General features: G+C 53.7%; 1 protein-coding gene across 1 annotated transcript in view; it reads left to right on the forward strand.

The window, feature by feature from the left end:
* The first annotated feature begins 3,799 nt into the window (after positions 1-3,799).
* Positions 3,800-15,922, forward strand: part of PADI1 (peptidyl arginine deiminase 1) — a 44,335-nt gene continuing 32,212 nt past the window's right edge. Inside the window, exon 1 of the mRNA XM_032300573.1 lies at positions 3,800-3,969. Coding sequence (XP_032156464.1) covers positions 3,878-3,969 — 92 coding nt within the window. The 5' untranslated portion in view covers positions 3,800-3,877. The remainder of the gene's footprint in view (positions 3,970-15,922) is intronic.

Raw genomic sequence — 15,922 nt, forward strand, 5'->3', positions numbered from 1 at the left:
TCAGATTGGCCTTCTCTGATCACTCCGCTGAAAGCAGCATCCCATCCCCTCCTCTCCTCTGTGTTATTTGTCCGAATCACTTCCTCACATCAGTTTCTATCCCACCGGCTTCTTACCTGCCTGTCCTTCTGGATGCCCCATGAGGGCTGGGGCTTGGTCTGTCTTATTCACTGTGGTATTTCCAGGGCCAAGGATAACGTCTGGCACATTTTAGGCACTCAAAAAAATTGTTGAAGAAGAGGGAAAAATGAGAGCCTGGCCATCATAGCCCCGGTACCAGACACCTTCCCTGTAGCGAATTTCTTGGGTTGTTCCAGGGACTTCCTGGGGTCATCTTATAGTCCCATGATCCCTCGCAGCTGGCAGGCCTCTACCCTGCATGGGGCCTGTTTCAGGTTAAGTGGGGCTGGCCTCCTCCAGAGGGGAAGGAGGCAGTGATGTCACGGAGGTCTCCCACCCCTGCTCCTCCCCAGTCTTACCGACCAAGACTGAAAATCTCAAGTTCAAAGAGACCACAGCACGGGTGTGCAGGATGTGCTGTTTGTGGGCTGTAGGCAGGGCAGGGGCCCAGGCAGGTCATGGTGTCTTAAAAGAATGTTGTTTGAGCTGAAAGAATGAAAAAGGGAGGCAGGGAAGGAATAGCAGAGGGTGGGCAGGGAAGCCAAAAGGAGGAAACGCATCTTATTTTTCCTTGAAGAGAGAATAATAAGGGTGGGTTCATTGTTTTTTTCAACGTAAAACTGTTGTTTGCTCATGAAAATGATTCAGAAAATACATAAAAGCACGAGGAAGAAACGACCTGATATTCTGCCTTCCAGTGATCTAGTCAACCATCAGCCCCCCAGGGTCAGATGCCCTGGGCTTAAGTCCTGATGGGACCAACTTCCAACTGTGGACACGGAAGGGTCCCCAACTTGTCTGTGCCTCAGTTTCTTTTACTGTCATTTAGAGATGCCCCGATCCTCCTCGCCTCCTCTCTGCCCACCCTCTGCTATTCCCTCCTTGCCCCACTTTCTCTTTGCTCCGTCTCAAAGAGCATTCATTTTTTTTCGAGGTGGAGTCTTGCTCTTTTGCCCAGGCTGGAGTGCAGTGGTGTGATCTTGGCTCACCGCAACCTCCCCTTCCCGGGTCTAAGCAATTCTCCTGCCTCAGCCTCCGGAGTAGCTGGGATTACAGGCATGCGCCACCACGCCCAGCTAATTTTTATATTCTTAGTAGAGACGGAGTTTCACCATGTTGGCCAGGCTGGTCTCGAACTTTTGACCTCATGATCTGCCTGCCTCAGCCTCTCAGAGTGCTGGGATTACAGGCATAAGCCACCACATCCGGCCCAAAGAACATTCTTTTAAGACACCATGACCTGCCTGTGCCCCTGCCCTGCCAACAGCTGGCCAAGGAACATCCTGCACGTCCATGTGGTCTGTTTGAACTTGGGATTCCAGGCTTGATTGACACCTGCCACCCAGTATTATTGTGAGGATTAGATAAATGAATACATGGAAACGTCTTAAAACAGTGCCTGGCACATGGTGAGTGCCATATATGTGTTTGCACTGTCATTATGGTTGTCGTCATCCCCATCGTCACCGTGCCCATCATCATCATCATCTTCAGCTCTTTATACACCAGCCTGCCTTTCTTCCTTCCTCCCTTTTTCCTATCAGTTCACCTATCCATCTGTCTGTCCATCCACCCACCTACCCATCCATCCGTCCATCCACCCACCCATCCGTCCATCCACCCATCCATCCGTCCATCCATCCATTTAATCTTCTCTAATGGGAACACACCCATGTGCTCTGCAGGAAGCTGCTTTTGCACTCCGCATTCCATTCCATGTGAAATGGACACGCTTATGTCAATAATTACTGTTAAGCAAAATGACTGAGGTCCGGGTAAACTGGGGTTTGGGTGATGGAAAACCACCTCTGAACATCTGTTTTCCTGGGTTCTGTATCCGTGGGGGAAACTTAGACTTTCTCTTGGTGTCTTTAGGTGTAATGAACTTTGCAGATCAATAATATTTGCAATAAGAAAGATTATTTCAAAATGATCTTCAAAATCAAAAGTAACCAAGTAAATGTTTATGCCATTTTAGCATTTCCTGTCTCCCTAATCAGACTGGGGGTTCCTGGAGGCAGGAAATGTGTCCCCCACATTTTCCATCAGACTGGCAGCTCCCCAGGCAAGACTGTTTCTTCTCTCTCTCTCTGTCTCTCTCTCTCTCTCTCTCGTTCTCTCACTGTCTCACTCTCTCGCTCTTTGCTGCCCTCCCACCCCAGCCCTGTGGACACGGGAGTTCTGGTTTGTGTGCCCTTTTTCCCACTCTGTATGAGAGCTCCCTGGAAGGAGAGGACCACATGGCTGAGGAGGGGTGTCCTGTGATTCCAGAGGGAATGCCTCTTCTCATCACCCTGATGCCTGACGTGAAGGGAACATGTCACCTGCAATTCGCCAACTCTGCTCCAAGATCTAACAGACACCTCATGTTGAACCAGTCCAACGCAGAATGGCCAAGCCCCTGCCCAGCTTGCCCTCCTGCAGCCCTTCCCATCTCTCTGATGACAGCTCCATCCTTCTCGTTGCTCAGGCCCCAAACACTCCGGTCATCCTTGACCACTCTCCCTCTCACCTGCACCCAACTCATCAGCAAACCTCATCGGCTCTACCTTCAAGGTACATTCAGGATCCAACCCCTTCCCACCACCTTCCCTGCTACCCTGGGGCCAAGCCACGCCATCGCTTGCTTGGATGATGGAAAGAACCTCAGTGCACCATCTAATGTCATATGCACTTTACTCATTTAACTTCACCTACGGTCTCCCCCAGAACGTATCATCAGAGCAGGAATGTCATCAGAGCAGGAATTGTGACCTCTTTTGTTCATGGTTGTATCCACATCACCTAAGTGAGTGCCTAGCACATAAAAGATGATTAACAAAAATTGGTAAATGAATGAATGAAGTTCTACAAAGAGCCTCAGAACGGGCTGAAGCTTGCTGTGCTGAAGGAGGAGGATTTTTCAGAAATGAATCCATATTCCCAGCTTATGGCTCTGAGCTCTTTTTCAAGTTCCCTCCCCTCTGGCTCCCCAAGAATGCTTGCCTGGGGCAGCTTCTGCTGTCTGTGGAGTCTGGGCACAAGGGCCTACCCTCACCTGTTGGGGGGTGGTATTGTGTGGTGAGCCAGGTGAACCTGTGGGTGCATTACGACTCTACCACTCACTGCAGTGAGACCTGCAGTCATGATTCTCTTACCTGCAAAATGAGGATACAAGTCATCCTTGTGAGCATTTTAGTGGATACCAGGTACCAGGATGGATCTGTGCTAATCTTACACATAACTCACGTCTTTCCCACATCAAGATAAGGGACAGGTACTACTGTGACAGCTGCCAACTTACACATGAGGCAGCTGAGTCACAGAGAGGTTAAAAGATTCGATAAGGATTCCAGGTGGTGAGAGGCAGAGCCCACACAGTCAGGCCTCAGAAACGCTGACATCATTGCCATAGGGGTTCTGGCACCAGGAGTCTTTGGGGCGGGGGCAGGGGCTGCTGGGGAGCTCTGCAGGGCCTCCTGTCGGCAGCTGAGCCCTGCTCCACCCGGGGCCTCAGCTGAAGCTCCCCTTCCCCATCTCCCAGACGGCCTCGGGCACCTCCTCCCCTGACCTCCTGGATTGACAGCCGAGTGAGGAGGGTGTGGAGCCAGGAGGTGGGGACCATGTTCAGGCAGGCTAATCAGGTCACAGGGTGAAATTAAAAGAGAGGAAGAGGCACCAACCCATCAGAACTCATACTTCGTCCTGGCGAAGAGGTGTCCAAGACAGGAGCTGGGGAGCCAGAGCTGATCTAGGAGGCTGGGAGCTGGCGGACAGCATGGCCCCAAAGAGAGCTGTGCGGCTGTCCCTGAAGACACCTACCCATGCCGTGTGTGTGGTGGGAGTCGTGACACTTGTGGACATTCACAGGTAGGAGCTGGGAGGCACTCACCTGGCTGCAGAGAGCTGGGTTAGAATGCAGGGAAATGGGGTGGGTGCCTGGTGGACAGGTCAGGCACGTTGGAGGGGATACAGGCAGGACACGGCAGAGAAGGTGGAGCTGGCTATGGAGCCTGGGAGGAAAGACTAGGGGTCTGATCAGGTCCTGCTTGGGGCTCCAGCTGGGCTCAGGACATTGGCCTCAAGCCCCTGGGTAAGAGTCAAGGTCCCCAACTTCTCTGTGCCTCAGTTTCTTTCGGCGTAAAATAGAGGTGCACTGATGCTGATCCTCTTCTCCTCTCTGCCCACCTTCTGCTATTCCTTCCTTGCCCCCCTTTCTCTTTCCCCCATCTCAAAGAACATTCTCATTTAACTGTTGGCCAAGCTGGAGAGCAGCGGCACGATATCGGCTCACTGCAACCTCCGCCCCTCGGGTCCATGCCTACCCATGCCGTGTGTGTGGTGGGAATCACGACACTTGTGGATGTTCACAGACTGAGGCAGGAGAATCGCTTACCAGTTACCCCTGGGTTCTGGGTGCTAGGCTCAGGACATTGGCCTCAAGCCCCTGGATAAGAGTCTGGCCTTAGGATTCTAACTCTGAACCCTGGGGTCAGGCTTTGGGGTCTGGGCCCTGCGTGACACCCAGGTGGAACTTGTGTGGAGTATCAGATTGCTCAGGACGGGGAAGAGAACTGGTCCTCCCCTCCCTCAATTTCTTGCCAAGCCCCCATCTCTCTGAGGTGAAGGGATGCATGTATAATCCTTAAAGATCAGCCGGGGTAACTAATTGATTTGAATCAGGAGGGAGTGGTTAGGAAATACTCAGTGAATTAGCCTGAGGAGAGAATGCGGAGCAAGAAAGCCGGGACTTGTTTGCTGTGAGATGATGACGATGACAGTGATTATTGTGGTGGACAGTGGTGATGGCGATGATGGTGGTGGTGGTGGCAATGATGACAGCTGAAGGGGCAGCAGTAGCATTTGCTTCTCCTGTTGTCCCAAATCTTCCCGGTGCTGGCTCTGACCGGATGGGGACCCAGGGACTCTCAGCCTCAGTGTTCCTTAGCTTCCCCGAAATCCTAAGGGAGTTCGATTTGGTGATCTCTGGCAGCATTTCCAACTCTGATAGGCTGTCTATGGATTCCATCGCTGCTGGACCACGTGGGGGCTGAACCCCTTGCAGATAGGGGGCTCGTGCTAGGAGTCCCCTTCAAAGAGGAGCCGGGACCTGGGGGCCTGTTACCAGGTGGGATCTGAGCTCCTACCTCCCTCTTAGGACTCAGCCCCTGTACCTGCAGGTCTGGTTAATGGATGCGGGGTCCAGCTGTCCACCTGGCTCTAGTGATCTCTGCCCGAGAAGCCCTTCCTGCTCCTCTGTTGGGCAGTGGTCTGTGACTCCAGTGGCAGGGCTGGGGAGGAGAGCCAGGAGCCATGGAAACCAATCCTTGTCTCTAAGTTGCTGCTGCGAGTCCTGGCGTGGGGGCTGCTTCTCTTGGGTCTCGGTGGCCAGTGGAGACCCCATTGTCTCCTGCCCTGTTCACATAGGCTTCCTGGATTTAGCAAATAAAAATACAGGATGCCTAGTTAAGTCTGAATTTCAGATAAATAACAAAAAGTATTTTTAGTATATTGCATGGGAGATATTTCTACTAAAAAATCTGCTGTTTACCTGAAGCTAAAATCTTTTTTTTTTTTTTTTTTGAGATGGAGCCTCGCTCTGTCGCCCAGGCTGGAGTGCAGTGGTGCAATCTCAGCTTATTGCAACCTCCACCTCCCTGATTCAAGCAATTCTTGGCCTCAGCCTCCTAAGTAGCTCGGATTATAGGCGCCCATCACCACCCTTGGCTAATTATTGTATTTTTAGTAGAGACGAGGTTTCACCATCTTGGCCAGGCTGGTTTTGAATTCCTGACCTCGCGATCCACCTGCCTCGGCCTCCCAAAGTGCTGGGATGACAGGTGTGAGCCACTGTGCCTGACTGCTGAGCTGAAATCTAACTAGATATCCCACACCGTATCTGGAAATCTACATCCACACCAAGAGTAGGAAAAGGGTCCCTGGCAGGCCCCCTTCTTCTTATTTCAGGCTTCTGCTCTCATCTGAGGGCATGGCTGTTTCTAGGCAATTCCAGAACCTCTGGCTTTACACGGAACCTCTGGCTTTACCTCTGGCCGACTAAGGCCAGAAGTATTTCATGGGGAGCCAGGAGACCTGGCCTTAGCTCTGCCACTGACTTCCTGCCCGACGTGGGCCAAGTTATTTGTCCTCTCTTGGTTTTATTTCCTCATCTGAGCCCCCGTGAGATAAGCCAAGTCCCGTCTGCAGTTCACTGTGGAGATGAGGTGCCCAGACCCTGGAGATGAATACATTCTGTTCTCAGGCTGGCTCCATGCATGCTGTGTGACCCTGAGCAAGCTGCTGCACTTCTCTGAGCCTCAGTTTCCACATCTGAAAATGAAGAAACAGTAACACCAAGTATAATGGGTTCAGGGAAAGATGAATGAGGCCCTGCATGTAGAAGACCCCTTGCGCCGTGGGTGCCCTGGCAGTGTGCCCAGTGGGTGCCCTGGCAGTGTGCCCAGCCCTGGCAGTGTGCCCAGTGTGTGCCCTGGCAGTGTGCCCAGCCCTGGCAGCTCTGCGGGCCCCCTTTTCTCCAGCATCTATCCTTTCACTCACACCTGAGAGGGTGGGAGGAGACGAGAACAGCTCAGACTGCGTGTGCTGGGAGCAGAGGGTGTCTGTAAAGCTCTTTAGCCTCCTGAAGTGCAGGCCCTGGCACAGCTGAGGGGCACCGGAAGGTTCCCTGGGCTATGCATAGCTGTTGTGCTCTGATTGGCTCTGGGAGGCAGCGGCTGCTCTGGGATCCTGAGTGAGCACCCGGGGCGCCTCCACCCAAGCGCCCTTCGGGAAGCTTCACCTGAGTGTTGGTGGTGACGACAGTCACAGCTGCTGAAAGCCTCCCATCTAGGACACAGAAGTTTATTCTGCAGCAATAAGGAAGAGCTTCCTGGCGGCCAGGTCTGTGATGGGCAGGGAAGGAGGGGCATGGAATCGTCAACCTTGGAAGGTTTTTAAGAGGAGCCTAAAGCTCACTCTGCAGCTGGGCTGGCCAGGGGGAAGGGGCTACATTTGATGACAGATGATGAACTTGGGGCCTCCCCAACCCCTTCGCCCAGTGCCTGGCTCTAGCTAAGGCCAAGTCAGGGGTTTCGAGTTGGCCTTACTGGTGGGATGGGGGAAGCCCCCAGAAGAGGAGGTGTTGCCAGTCACCTGAGCTGCTGGAAGCCTGAGCCCCCCAGGAGATGGGTGTGAAGGGATGATGTCACAGGAAGTGATTCATTCCCCCAGGGGCTGCGTGGACTGGTTATTTGGAGAAATATTTGTGTTTGGGGTAATTGTGTGCCCCAGGATGTCCCGGCCTAGGAAACCCTTAGGAATTTTCCACTCAGCATGTGCTGAAAGTCCCAACCCTACACCCCAGCAGGCTAGCTCACTACCCTGATGCCCCACACCCCAGTGGGGTAGCTCACCACCCTGTCCACCCCCAAGCCCAGTGGGATAGCTCAACACCCTGACCCCCACACCCCAGTGGGCTAGCTTACCACCCTGGCTCCCCTATGCCCCAGCAGGCTAGCCCACTACCCTGACCCCCCACATCCCAGCAGGCTAGTTTACCACCCTGACCCCCACGCCCCAGTGGGTTAGCTCGCCACCCTCACTCCCTGGATCTGGCTAGACTGCCCTGGTTGTCCTTGTCCTTGCCTGAGGACTTCAGGTGGCTCATGCCAGTAAAGACTGGCGTGGTCAGTGTGGGTGATACATCTGCCGCCCTGCACGGCCTTCCTCGACTGCCCAGAGGCCAGATCCAGAGCCCCAGGCTGGAGGCCAGAAAGAACCTTTATTCTTCGGGATGCGGAAGGCTGGCCTTATGGGGACATTCTCCTGTACTTACCCCCAAGCCTTCCCCACCCCTGCAAAAGCAGCAACGCCAGACGAACTCGGGATCAGAGGGTGGTAGACTAGGAGGGGCACGGGGAGGAGGGACTCTGCTGGCTCTCAGATGTAGTTTTCTGGAATTCCCTGTATTTCAGAAAATGAAAACACCAAAACAGAGTTATAAAACTCGTGGGACACTTAATGTGTACATTGAGTAAATTAATACTTTTAGCTTGCACAGAAGAACAACGAGGCATAATTGTACTCCTCAGGGGAAAATTATGGGGTTGACGCCGACACTAATTTCCAGGACCGACAGGCTGCCGGCACCTGGCTGGACACAGACTCTGCTCCATCCTGTCACTGTGTCACTGCGGCAGGAAGGACAATCGTCACCAGAAGAAACATAGAAGTTCAAGTGTCAGGGTTCCTAGAAAATAGGAAGCTCCATGGGGCCCTGACAGGCCCAGGAGTTGTAGAAACTGGACTCAATGGTGGAGGGTGGCATTCTTGAAACAGAAAATATTGGCCTCAGGAAGTGCTGCAGAGATCAGCCACCCCTTAATTCTGTGGAACTCCCTGCTCCTCTGGGTGCCAGCTGCCACTTGCCATTTTGGGCCTGGCTGGGAATCTCTCCCTTTCCCTCTGGCCCCCAGGCCCTTCGCTTTCCACCTCCTTCCCCTCTCCTGGCATTTCCCTGATCCTCACTCTGAGACTTCTCTTTCCTTCTCAGCTTCCATCCCTTCCACTCCCAGCTGGTCTTTGCAGGCTGTGTGGCCTTGGGCCAGTCACTTAGCGTCTCTGAACCTGTTTTCTTCCACATCACTCCCAATAGAAGTGACATCCCATATTGTTGGTACCTGCGAAGCTGGCACCTTCATTTTTTCCATTTTATTTTATTTTTATTTTTGAGATGGAGTCTCGTTCTGTTGCCCAGGCTGGAGTGCAGTGGCGTGATCTTGGCTCACTGCAACTTCTGGCTCCCAGGTTCAGCCTCCCAAGTAGCTGGGACTACAGTTATGCGCCATTCCCCCTGGCTGATTGTTTTTGTATTTTTAGTGGAGACAGGAGAAGTGGACCTCTGCCCAGCCTGCACCCTCAACCTGGGCTCTCTGGGTGTGCCCCTTCCCAAGCAATGATGGCATAGGCACCCAGGAGTGCGATTTCTGGGAATGAGGGAGAAGACAGGACACAGCCACATCATGTGTGATTCTTGACTGCTGAGAAAATGCCTGAGGCTGCTGAGGGGCTGGGACGTCAGCCATTGCCCTCCCCCAACCTCCATCTGCCCCAGCCAGCCCCAGCCAGCTCCCCGGGGAGAGGGCCCAGGAGAAACCTAAAGCCAGGGGATTGCAGATTGGAGCTGCCCCTCCCACTGTCTGGCGGCCACACCTGCCATCTCAAGGAAGCTCCTGTGGCCTTTTCCCCAGGGCAGTCTGCTCCTGGGCAACTGCTCTGTGCTGGGCTCTGGCACTCCGTGATTATACAGCCCTATACAGCCCGTGGCCACCTGTGAGGCGTTCCCATCTTAGTCAGGAGTTAAATAAATTTCAGGAAGTGGGTTTCAACAATTGCACACGTGATCCATTTTCTTAGGTAGGAGAGTGAAAGGAGATTCGAGGGTCCTCTCAACCACGCATCTCAACTGTGTCTGCTCGTGCCCCGGTCTGCCCACTCCTCCATGCCTTTCAGATGCCCTCTGTGACAGTAATGGCCATGACGGCAGCCCTGCTTTAAGGGCTCACTGCACTATCTCAGTTAAACCTCACAACAAGCCTGTGAGATGCAGACTACTATAATCCCCATTTGCAGACACACTGAGACACAGAGAGGCGGAGAGAGTTTTCTGAAGACACACAGCCCACACATGCCAGAGCTGGGATTTGGACCCAAGTCCACCTGGTTGTAAATTCTGTGAGCCCAGCCCTGAGACTGCCCAGCCTTTTGGGCCTCTTCCATGTTGCTGGGTGAGGGGCGAAGTGGAGGTGGGGCAGCAGATGAGCTTTGGAGTCAGACCCAGGTGGGGGCCAAGCACAGCTCTGCTCCGTCACGCTCACCCTCTGTGTGACTTCTCTCCATTTCAGCTCATCTTCTGTAAAATGGAGAGAAGAATAATCATTCCCCTATTAGCAGGCAGGGGCCATGGGCATGGAGTCAGAGAATAAAGTAAAAACCCTCCACAGACTCTGATGGACCCACCCCTCGTGGACCGCACGAGGGCACAGCCAGGGATGATTTGTTTCTGCTTTCCTGGTGCCCAGCATGGGACCTGCTGCACAGCAGGTGCCCAGGGAGGTATGCTGAGGCAGAGTCACTGGCAGCACTAATGGGGGCCCCGTGTGCCCCAGGGGAGCTGCTGGCCTTTAGTCCTGGAGCCCACAGGGTGGCGGCCAGTATCCTGGGTCATCAGCCTCCAGGCAGATCCCTAGCTCCAGGCAGAATCACCCACAGAGCTGGTCACCCCTGGGGATTTGCTGGGCCCTGCTGGCTGACCCTATAGTGTTTCTTGTGGCTTAATTCCAGAACACCTAGAGATTGGCAACTGTTATTAGTAAAATTTCAGTGCTGCAAAAGAAGTAGCCCTCGAATATAAATTTCCTCGACAAGGCAATTTACTTGCACTGAAGGGTGCTGCTCACAGATGGAACAATGGCAAGCACACGCCTGGACAAGGGAGGGGAAAGGGCACTTATGCCTGATGGAGTCACCCCTACCGCTGTGTCGTTCCACTATTGGCTAGGGTTAGACTGCACAGTCTAGACTAATCCTGGGCTATTTTAAAGGGAGCAGGGGTACCGAGCCAGGGTGGCGGGGTGGGTCGTTTGGTGGGAAGGACGGTTACTAGCAGGTCAGAGCAGGTAGTCAGGGGTCAAAGCAGGTGACCGGAGCAGGTGACCAGGATGAATCAGGATGGACCACGGGACCGAGGGAAAGGATGTGAACTACTGATTAGAACTGATGGAAAAGGTTGTTTACGGAAACTACAAGGTAGTTAAACTTTAAAATAGAGAATTAATGAATAAGAGAGCTGAACATACTGACATACTGATTCTCTGAAGAGAAACTTGGGGTTCACAATATCTAACACGCCTGTAGGGCTCCTGGCAGGCAGGATCCTGGCCAGGTGTGCAGGGGAGCCAGCGCTGGCTGCTCCTCAGCCTTTTCATCCTCTTCTTCCTGATTCTTCCCCTCCTGCCCCCGCCACTCACCCAGCACAGTGCCCCAGATGACCCCCAAAGGGCACAATGACCCCCACCCCCATCCACTCAGTTTCTGTCCCCAGGATTTGGCCATGTCCAAACTGCAGGGTAGGACAGTCAGCAGGGCAGCACTTCTCTGTGACTGCTGTGTTCCTCTTCTCCCTAGAGACCAGGTGGCACATTTCTGAGCTGTCAACACAAGGTTTGGTCTGCTAAGCCCCAGGGGGTCGGGGCTTCCGGGAAGCAAGTTGCAGCCATGCAAAAGGAAGAGCTTTCTAATTACCTGAGCTGTCAGAGCAGAGAGGGATGTGAAGTCGTGAGCTGTCTATCCTGGGGAGTGGGCAGGGGGCTGGCCAGGATGACCTCCGAGGGCCCTCTCTGACCCATGGCCTATCCTATGCAAGAGGCTGCCTGGTCTTCTCTGTCATTTTAGGGCAGACAAGGACAAGAAGATCACAGGCACCACTCCCCGGCCCGTACTGACCTTGCCCCTGGAAGCTGTGGATGCATGGGTGAAGATGTGGGTGCATGGGTGGGGCCAGGGGGTGGTGGCTTCCTGCCTCAGTGCCACCATCCTGCCTGGGCCTCCCTGGCCTGCTGCCAAAGAGCCATGCAGAGGAGTTCGCCTGGCACACTCCCAACACATTCCTGTTTCCTTCTGACATCCCGACTGTCTCCTCCTTCCAGTCCCCGACAGGGTCATGCTTGGGGCATGCACGCACTCATTTTAATACCAGCCAGGACAGCTCCTCCCTCTGCCATCTGTATGACCTGAGCAAAATTACTTCACCTCTGTGCGATTTCTTTATCTGCGAAGTGGGACAGTAATGCGGGGTCCTCATTAGGGAAAAGGAGCCAGGCTGGTGGGAGCAGGAAAAAGCAAAAAAAGAAAGCCAGGCTGGGCGTGGTGGCTCACGCCTGTAATCCTAGCACTTGGAAAGCTGAGGCGAGCGGATCACGAGGTCAGGAGTTCAAGACCAGCCTGACCAACATGGTAAAACCCGTCTCTACTAAAAATACGAATATCAGCCGAGCATGGTGGCAGCTGTAATCCCAGCTACTCAGGAGGCTGAGGGAGGAGAATCACTTGAACCCGGTAGGCAGAAGTTGCAGTGAGCCGAGATCGAGCCACTGTACTCCAGCCTGGGTGACAGAGTGAGACTCCATCTCAAAAGAAAAAAAAAAGAAAGCAGATCAGCTCCAAGCCCACCTTTCTTCACGGTCCAGGACACATAGCTCTCCTGTGCAAGTAACTCACAATCTTCCTGCGCCCCGCTCTCACCCGACACCTGCAAGTGCGCCCCCTGCAGCCTTGGCGTTGTCAGTGCTGCACAAAGCCCTCTTCAGCAGACAGCAAAAACATCATCCTGCAAAATCCCAAGCAAGTCTTTGTTTCTTTGCAGTTGGCTTCTTTCTTACACCCCAGAGAGAGGCTTTTTTTTTTTTCCGAAGGCTGACTGCTGTGTCTCTGGCAATGTGTTTTCCTGCTTTCTGTAATCAATCTGTTTTCCTTTACATACAACTGTCCTGGTAAATTCTTTTTTATAAAATTATACTTTAAGTTCTGGAATACATGTGAAGAATGTGCAGGCTTGTTACATAGGTATACACATGCCAGGGTGGTTTGCTGCACCTATCAACCTGTCATCTAAATTAGGTATTTCTCCTAATGCTCTCCATCACCTAGCCCCCCGCCCTCCAACAGGCCCCTGTGTGTGATGTTCCCCTCCCTGTGTCCATGTGTTCTCATTATTCAGCTCCCACTTATAAGCGAGAACATGCAGTGTTTGGTTTTCTGTTCTTGTGTTAGTTTGCTGAGAATGATGGTTTCCAGCTTCATCCATGTCCCTGCAAAGGACATGAACGCATCCTTTTTTATGGCTGCATAGTATTCCACGGTACATATGTGCCACATTTTTATCCAGTCTGTCATTGATGGGCATTTGGGTTGGTTCCAGGTCTTTGCTATTGTGAACAGTACCGCAATACACATACGTGTGCATGTGTCCTTATAGTAGAATGATTTATAATCCTTTGGGTCTATACCCAGTAATGGGATTGCTGGGTCAAATGGTATGTCTGGTTCTAGGTCCTTGAGGAGTCGCCACACTGTCTTCCACAATGGTTGAACTAGTTTACACTTCCGCCTGGTAATTTCTTTTACTCCTGCATTACCCTGTGACAAGTGACACCTACCTTGGTCGGGAGCAGGAGTTGTAGTGAAGTTGAGCGGAGATCATGGATAGCAAAAGCTAAGCATGTGCCTGGCACATGGCAGGTGCATGAAGATGCAGGCTCTTTCCCTGCCCCAATAGAGCCGGTGGAACATGTTGCCTTACACCATACCAGTGGGTGGGTTCACACCTTACCACAGGAGGCGGGCAGGGGTGGAGAGTAGCTGGTTTTACACTCCCCATCCCACCCTCTGTGCTGCCCTGTGGGAGATTCTCTAAGGATTCACCTATTCTGCTCATAGCCTCTTTATTGAACCTGATGCAACTGGCCCTGCTCTGGGCATGGGGTTGGTGGGCATTGCAGGGTGAGTAGGAGGACGCTGTTCTGGGCGGCACCGATAAGGTGTGAAGTGGCACCCAGGAAGGTCTGACCCAGGGCCGTGGGGGCACAGAGGAAGGACACAGGCTTCTGTCTGGAGTGAGTTGGGCTATCTGAGGACTCTGAGAAGAGTCATCATAACATGGCGACAGCATCCAATGCTGAGAGGTCATCATCTCAGGGAATCCCTCCACCAGCCTAGGGAGTAGCTCTTGGGATTATGTCCATTTCACAGTGGAGGAAAATCGAGGCGGTTGAGTGACCCAGTTTGAGGCCATGCTCCACACAGAACCCACCCTTCACTCCATGGAAGAGGTGGCATTTGAAGTGGGCCTTGAAGAATGCAAAAGATCCCCCCCACCCCGCCGCCCTGTGACCCTGCCCAGCAGAGATGGGGGAGGGGCCTGGAGAGGGGCAGCCTCATCAGCATAACAGTGGAAACCATGATAAATATGACAGTGATTACCAGGACACCTGAGGGGTGACTCCTGCAGTGGTGATGATGATGGTCTTTTTTATTTGGAGGGGTGCTTTTGAACATGTCACCTCACCTGACTATGCGTTTGGGGACATGCCAGGACTGCATATCTGGGGGTTGTTTAGGTCTGGGGATTGCATCATGAGACATCACCCAAGAGAAGCATCTTGGAGAAGGTCATTAGATTCGGAGGAAGCTGGGAGCAGCTCGGGAAAGCTGGCATGGCACAGCCCACTGTGGGGCAGCCTGGGGCTCACCCCAAGCTCCCACCCCTGCCTGCCACGCCTCCCAAGGGCAGCCCTTCATCCACAGCCAGGCCCACAGATCTGAGCACCTGAGAGATAAGGGAAGGCTTGTGGGCCCCATCTCCGAGGCCTGGGTCAGGGGTGGGGGTAGGATGCCAAGGGAACTTGCCTGGGTGCCAGAGAGGATCAGCAGACCCCTCCTCCTGCCTCTTCCTGGTGGTCTTCAGAGCTCCTGCCGCTCTTCTGTAGCTGAAGCTGATCTGATGTGGGTGGGTGGGAGCCACGTCTTGAAGGTAGTGGGGCTGGGACTAGAACAGGCCGCTCCCCATGCCTGCAGGAGTGGCCCTGGGCCTCAGACCTGCCTGGCACGTGTCTCCCGCAGGAAGCCACCATTCCCCCAAGGCCCAACCAACCCCTCTAGGCACTGGCCACTCATCTGGCACTCACAGGGGCGTGAGATACTGAGACCGGGAGCCTGGCACGCCAGAGACAGCGGAAGGGAGATGTGAGCTACTGAGCAAGTCTGGGGTGGGGACGAGCAGGTCTAGACTGTAGGAAGCTGGGCTGGGCTTGGAGGGTCTCGACAGCCCCAGGGAAGTCTTACCTGCCGTTTCTTCCCCTTCTTCCATCATCATCTTCATCCAAATAGGGGGAGTCTTGGAGTTGACTTGGAGATGTCAACTTTTCCCCAAAGCTGGGGACTGGCTTCACAGAGTCCTGCTCCTCTTGAAAGGGCTGTGTCTGGCACTGGTGGTCCCTGAGCGGGGCGGAGCAGGGGTCCCCCCCCATGAGCTACAAACCCTCCTGCTGCCAGCTGGGTGCCCTGGGCTGGTGGCTACTTGCTCTTGGAATTTATGGGCCAGGCCGACTGGATTCCATGATGGCTCAGCCACCTCCCAGCTGGGCAGTCCTGAGAAAGCCACTCCACGGCCCTGAGTTCCTGTGTCCTTGTCCAGAATGAGTTGATTGTGTCCCTGGTTCATGCCGGGGACTCAGCTGGATGTGGAGATGACAGCAGTGATGCAGGCAGCATAAAACAGAAAAAAATCTCTGCATTTTAGAGGGAGAGACGGCAATGAGCAGACACATGCTCTGTCAGGTGGCTGTGCCATGCGCTGGAGTGAAGCTGGGGTCAGAGGGCACCAAGCCCATGGTGTCATTCATGTCACAACATTTGCAACAGGCAAGAAGGTCTCATACGCTACCCGAGGGAAGGAAGTGAGGGGCTGGGCGGACTGCAGGGATCTGTGGCAGGAACATTATGGACAGAGAGAGCTGCAGCCCTGGCAAGCTCGAGGAAGGGCAGGGAACCCAGTGAGAGGCCGTGGGGAGGGAAGGCAAGGGGTCAGGGAGGCCTGGGAGGCCACACAGCCTCTGAGCAGGAGGGATGCGATCGGACTTCTGGTTTTTTTTTTTGAGATGGATCTCACTCTGTCACCCAGACTGGAGTGCAGTGGCATGGTCTCAGCTCACTGCAACCTCTGCCTCCCAGATTCAAGCAATTCTCCTGCCTCAGCCTCCCAAGTAGC

This window comes from Sapajus apella, unplaced genomic scaffold, assembly GCF_009761245.1.
Source record: "Sapajus apella isolate SASKATOON/1434 unplaced genomic scaffold, GSC_monkey_1.0 scaffold43, whole genome shotgun sequence".
Classification (NCBI taxonomy): Eukaryota; Metazoa; Chordata; class Mammalia; order Primates; family Cebidae; genus Sapajus; species Sapajus apella.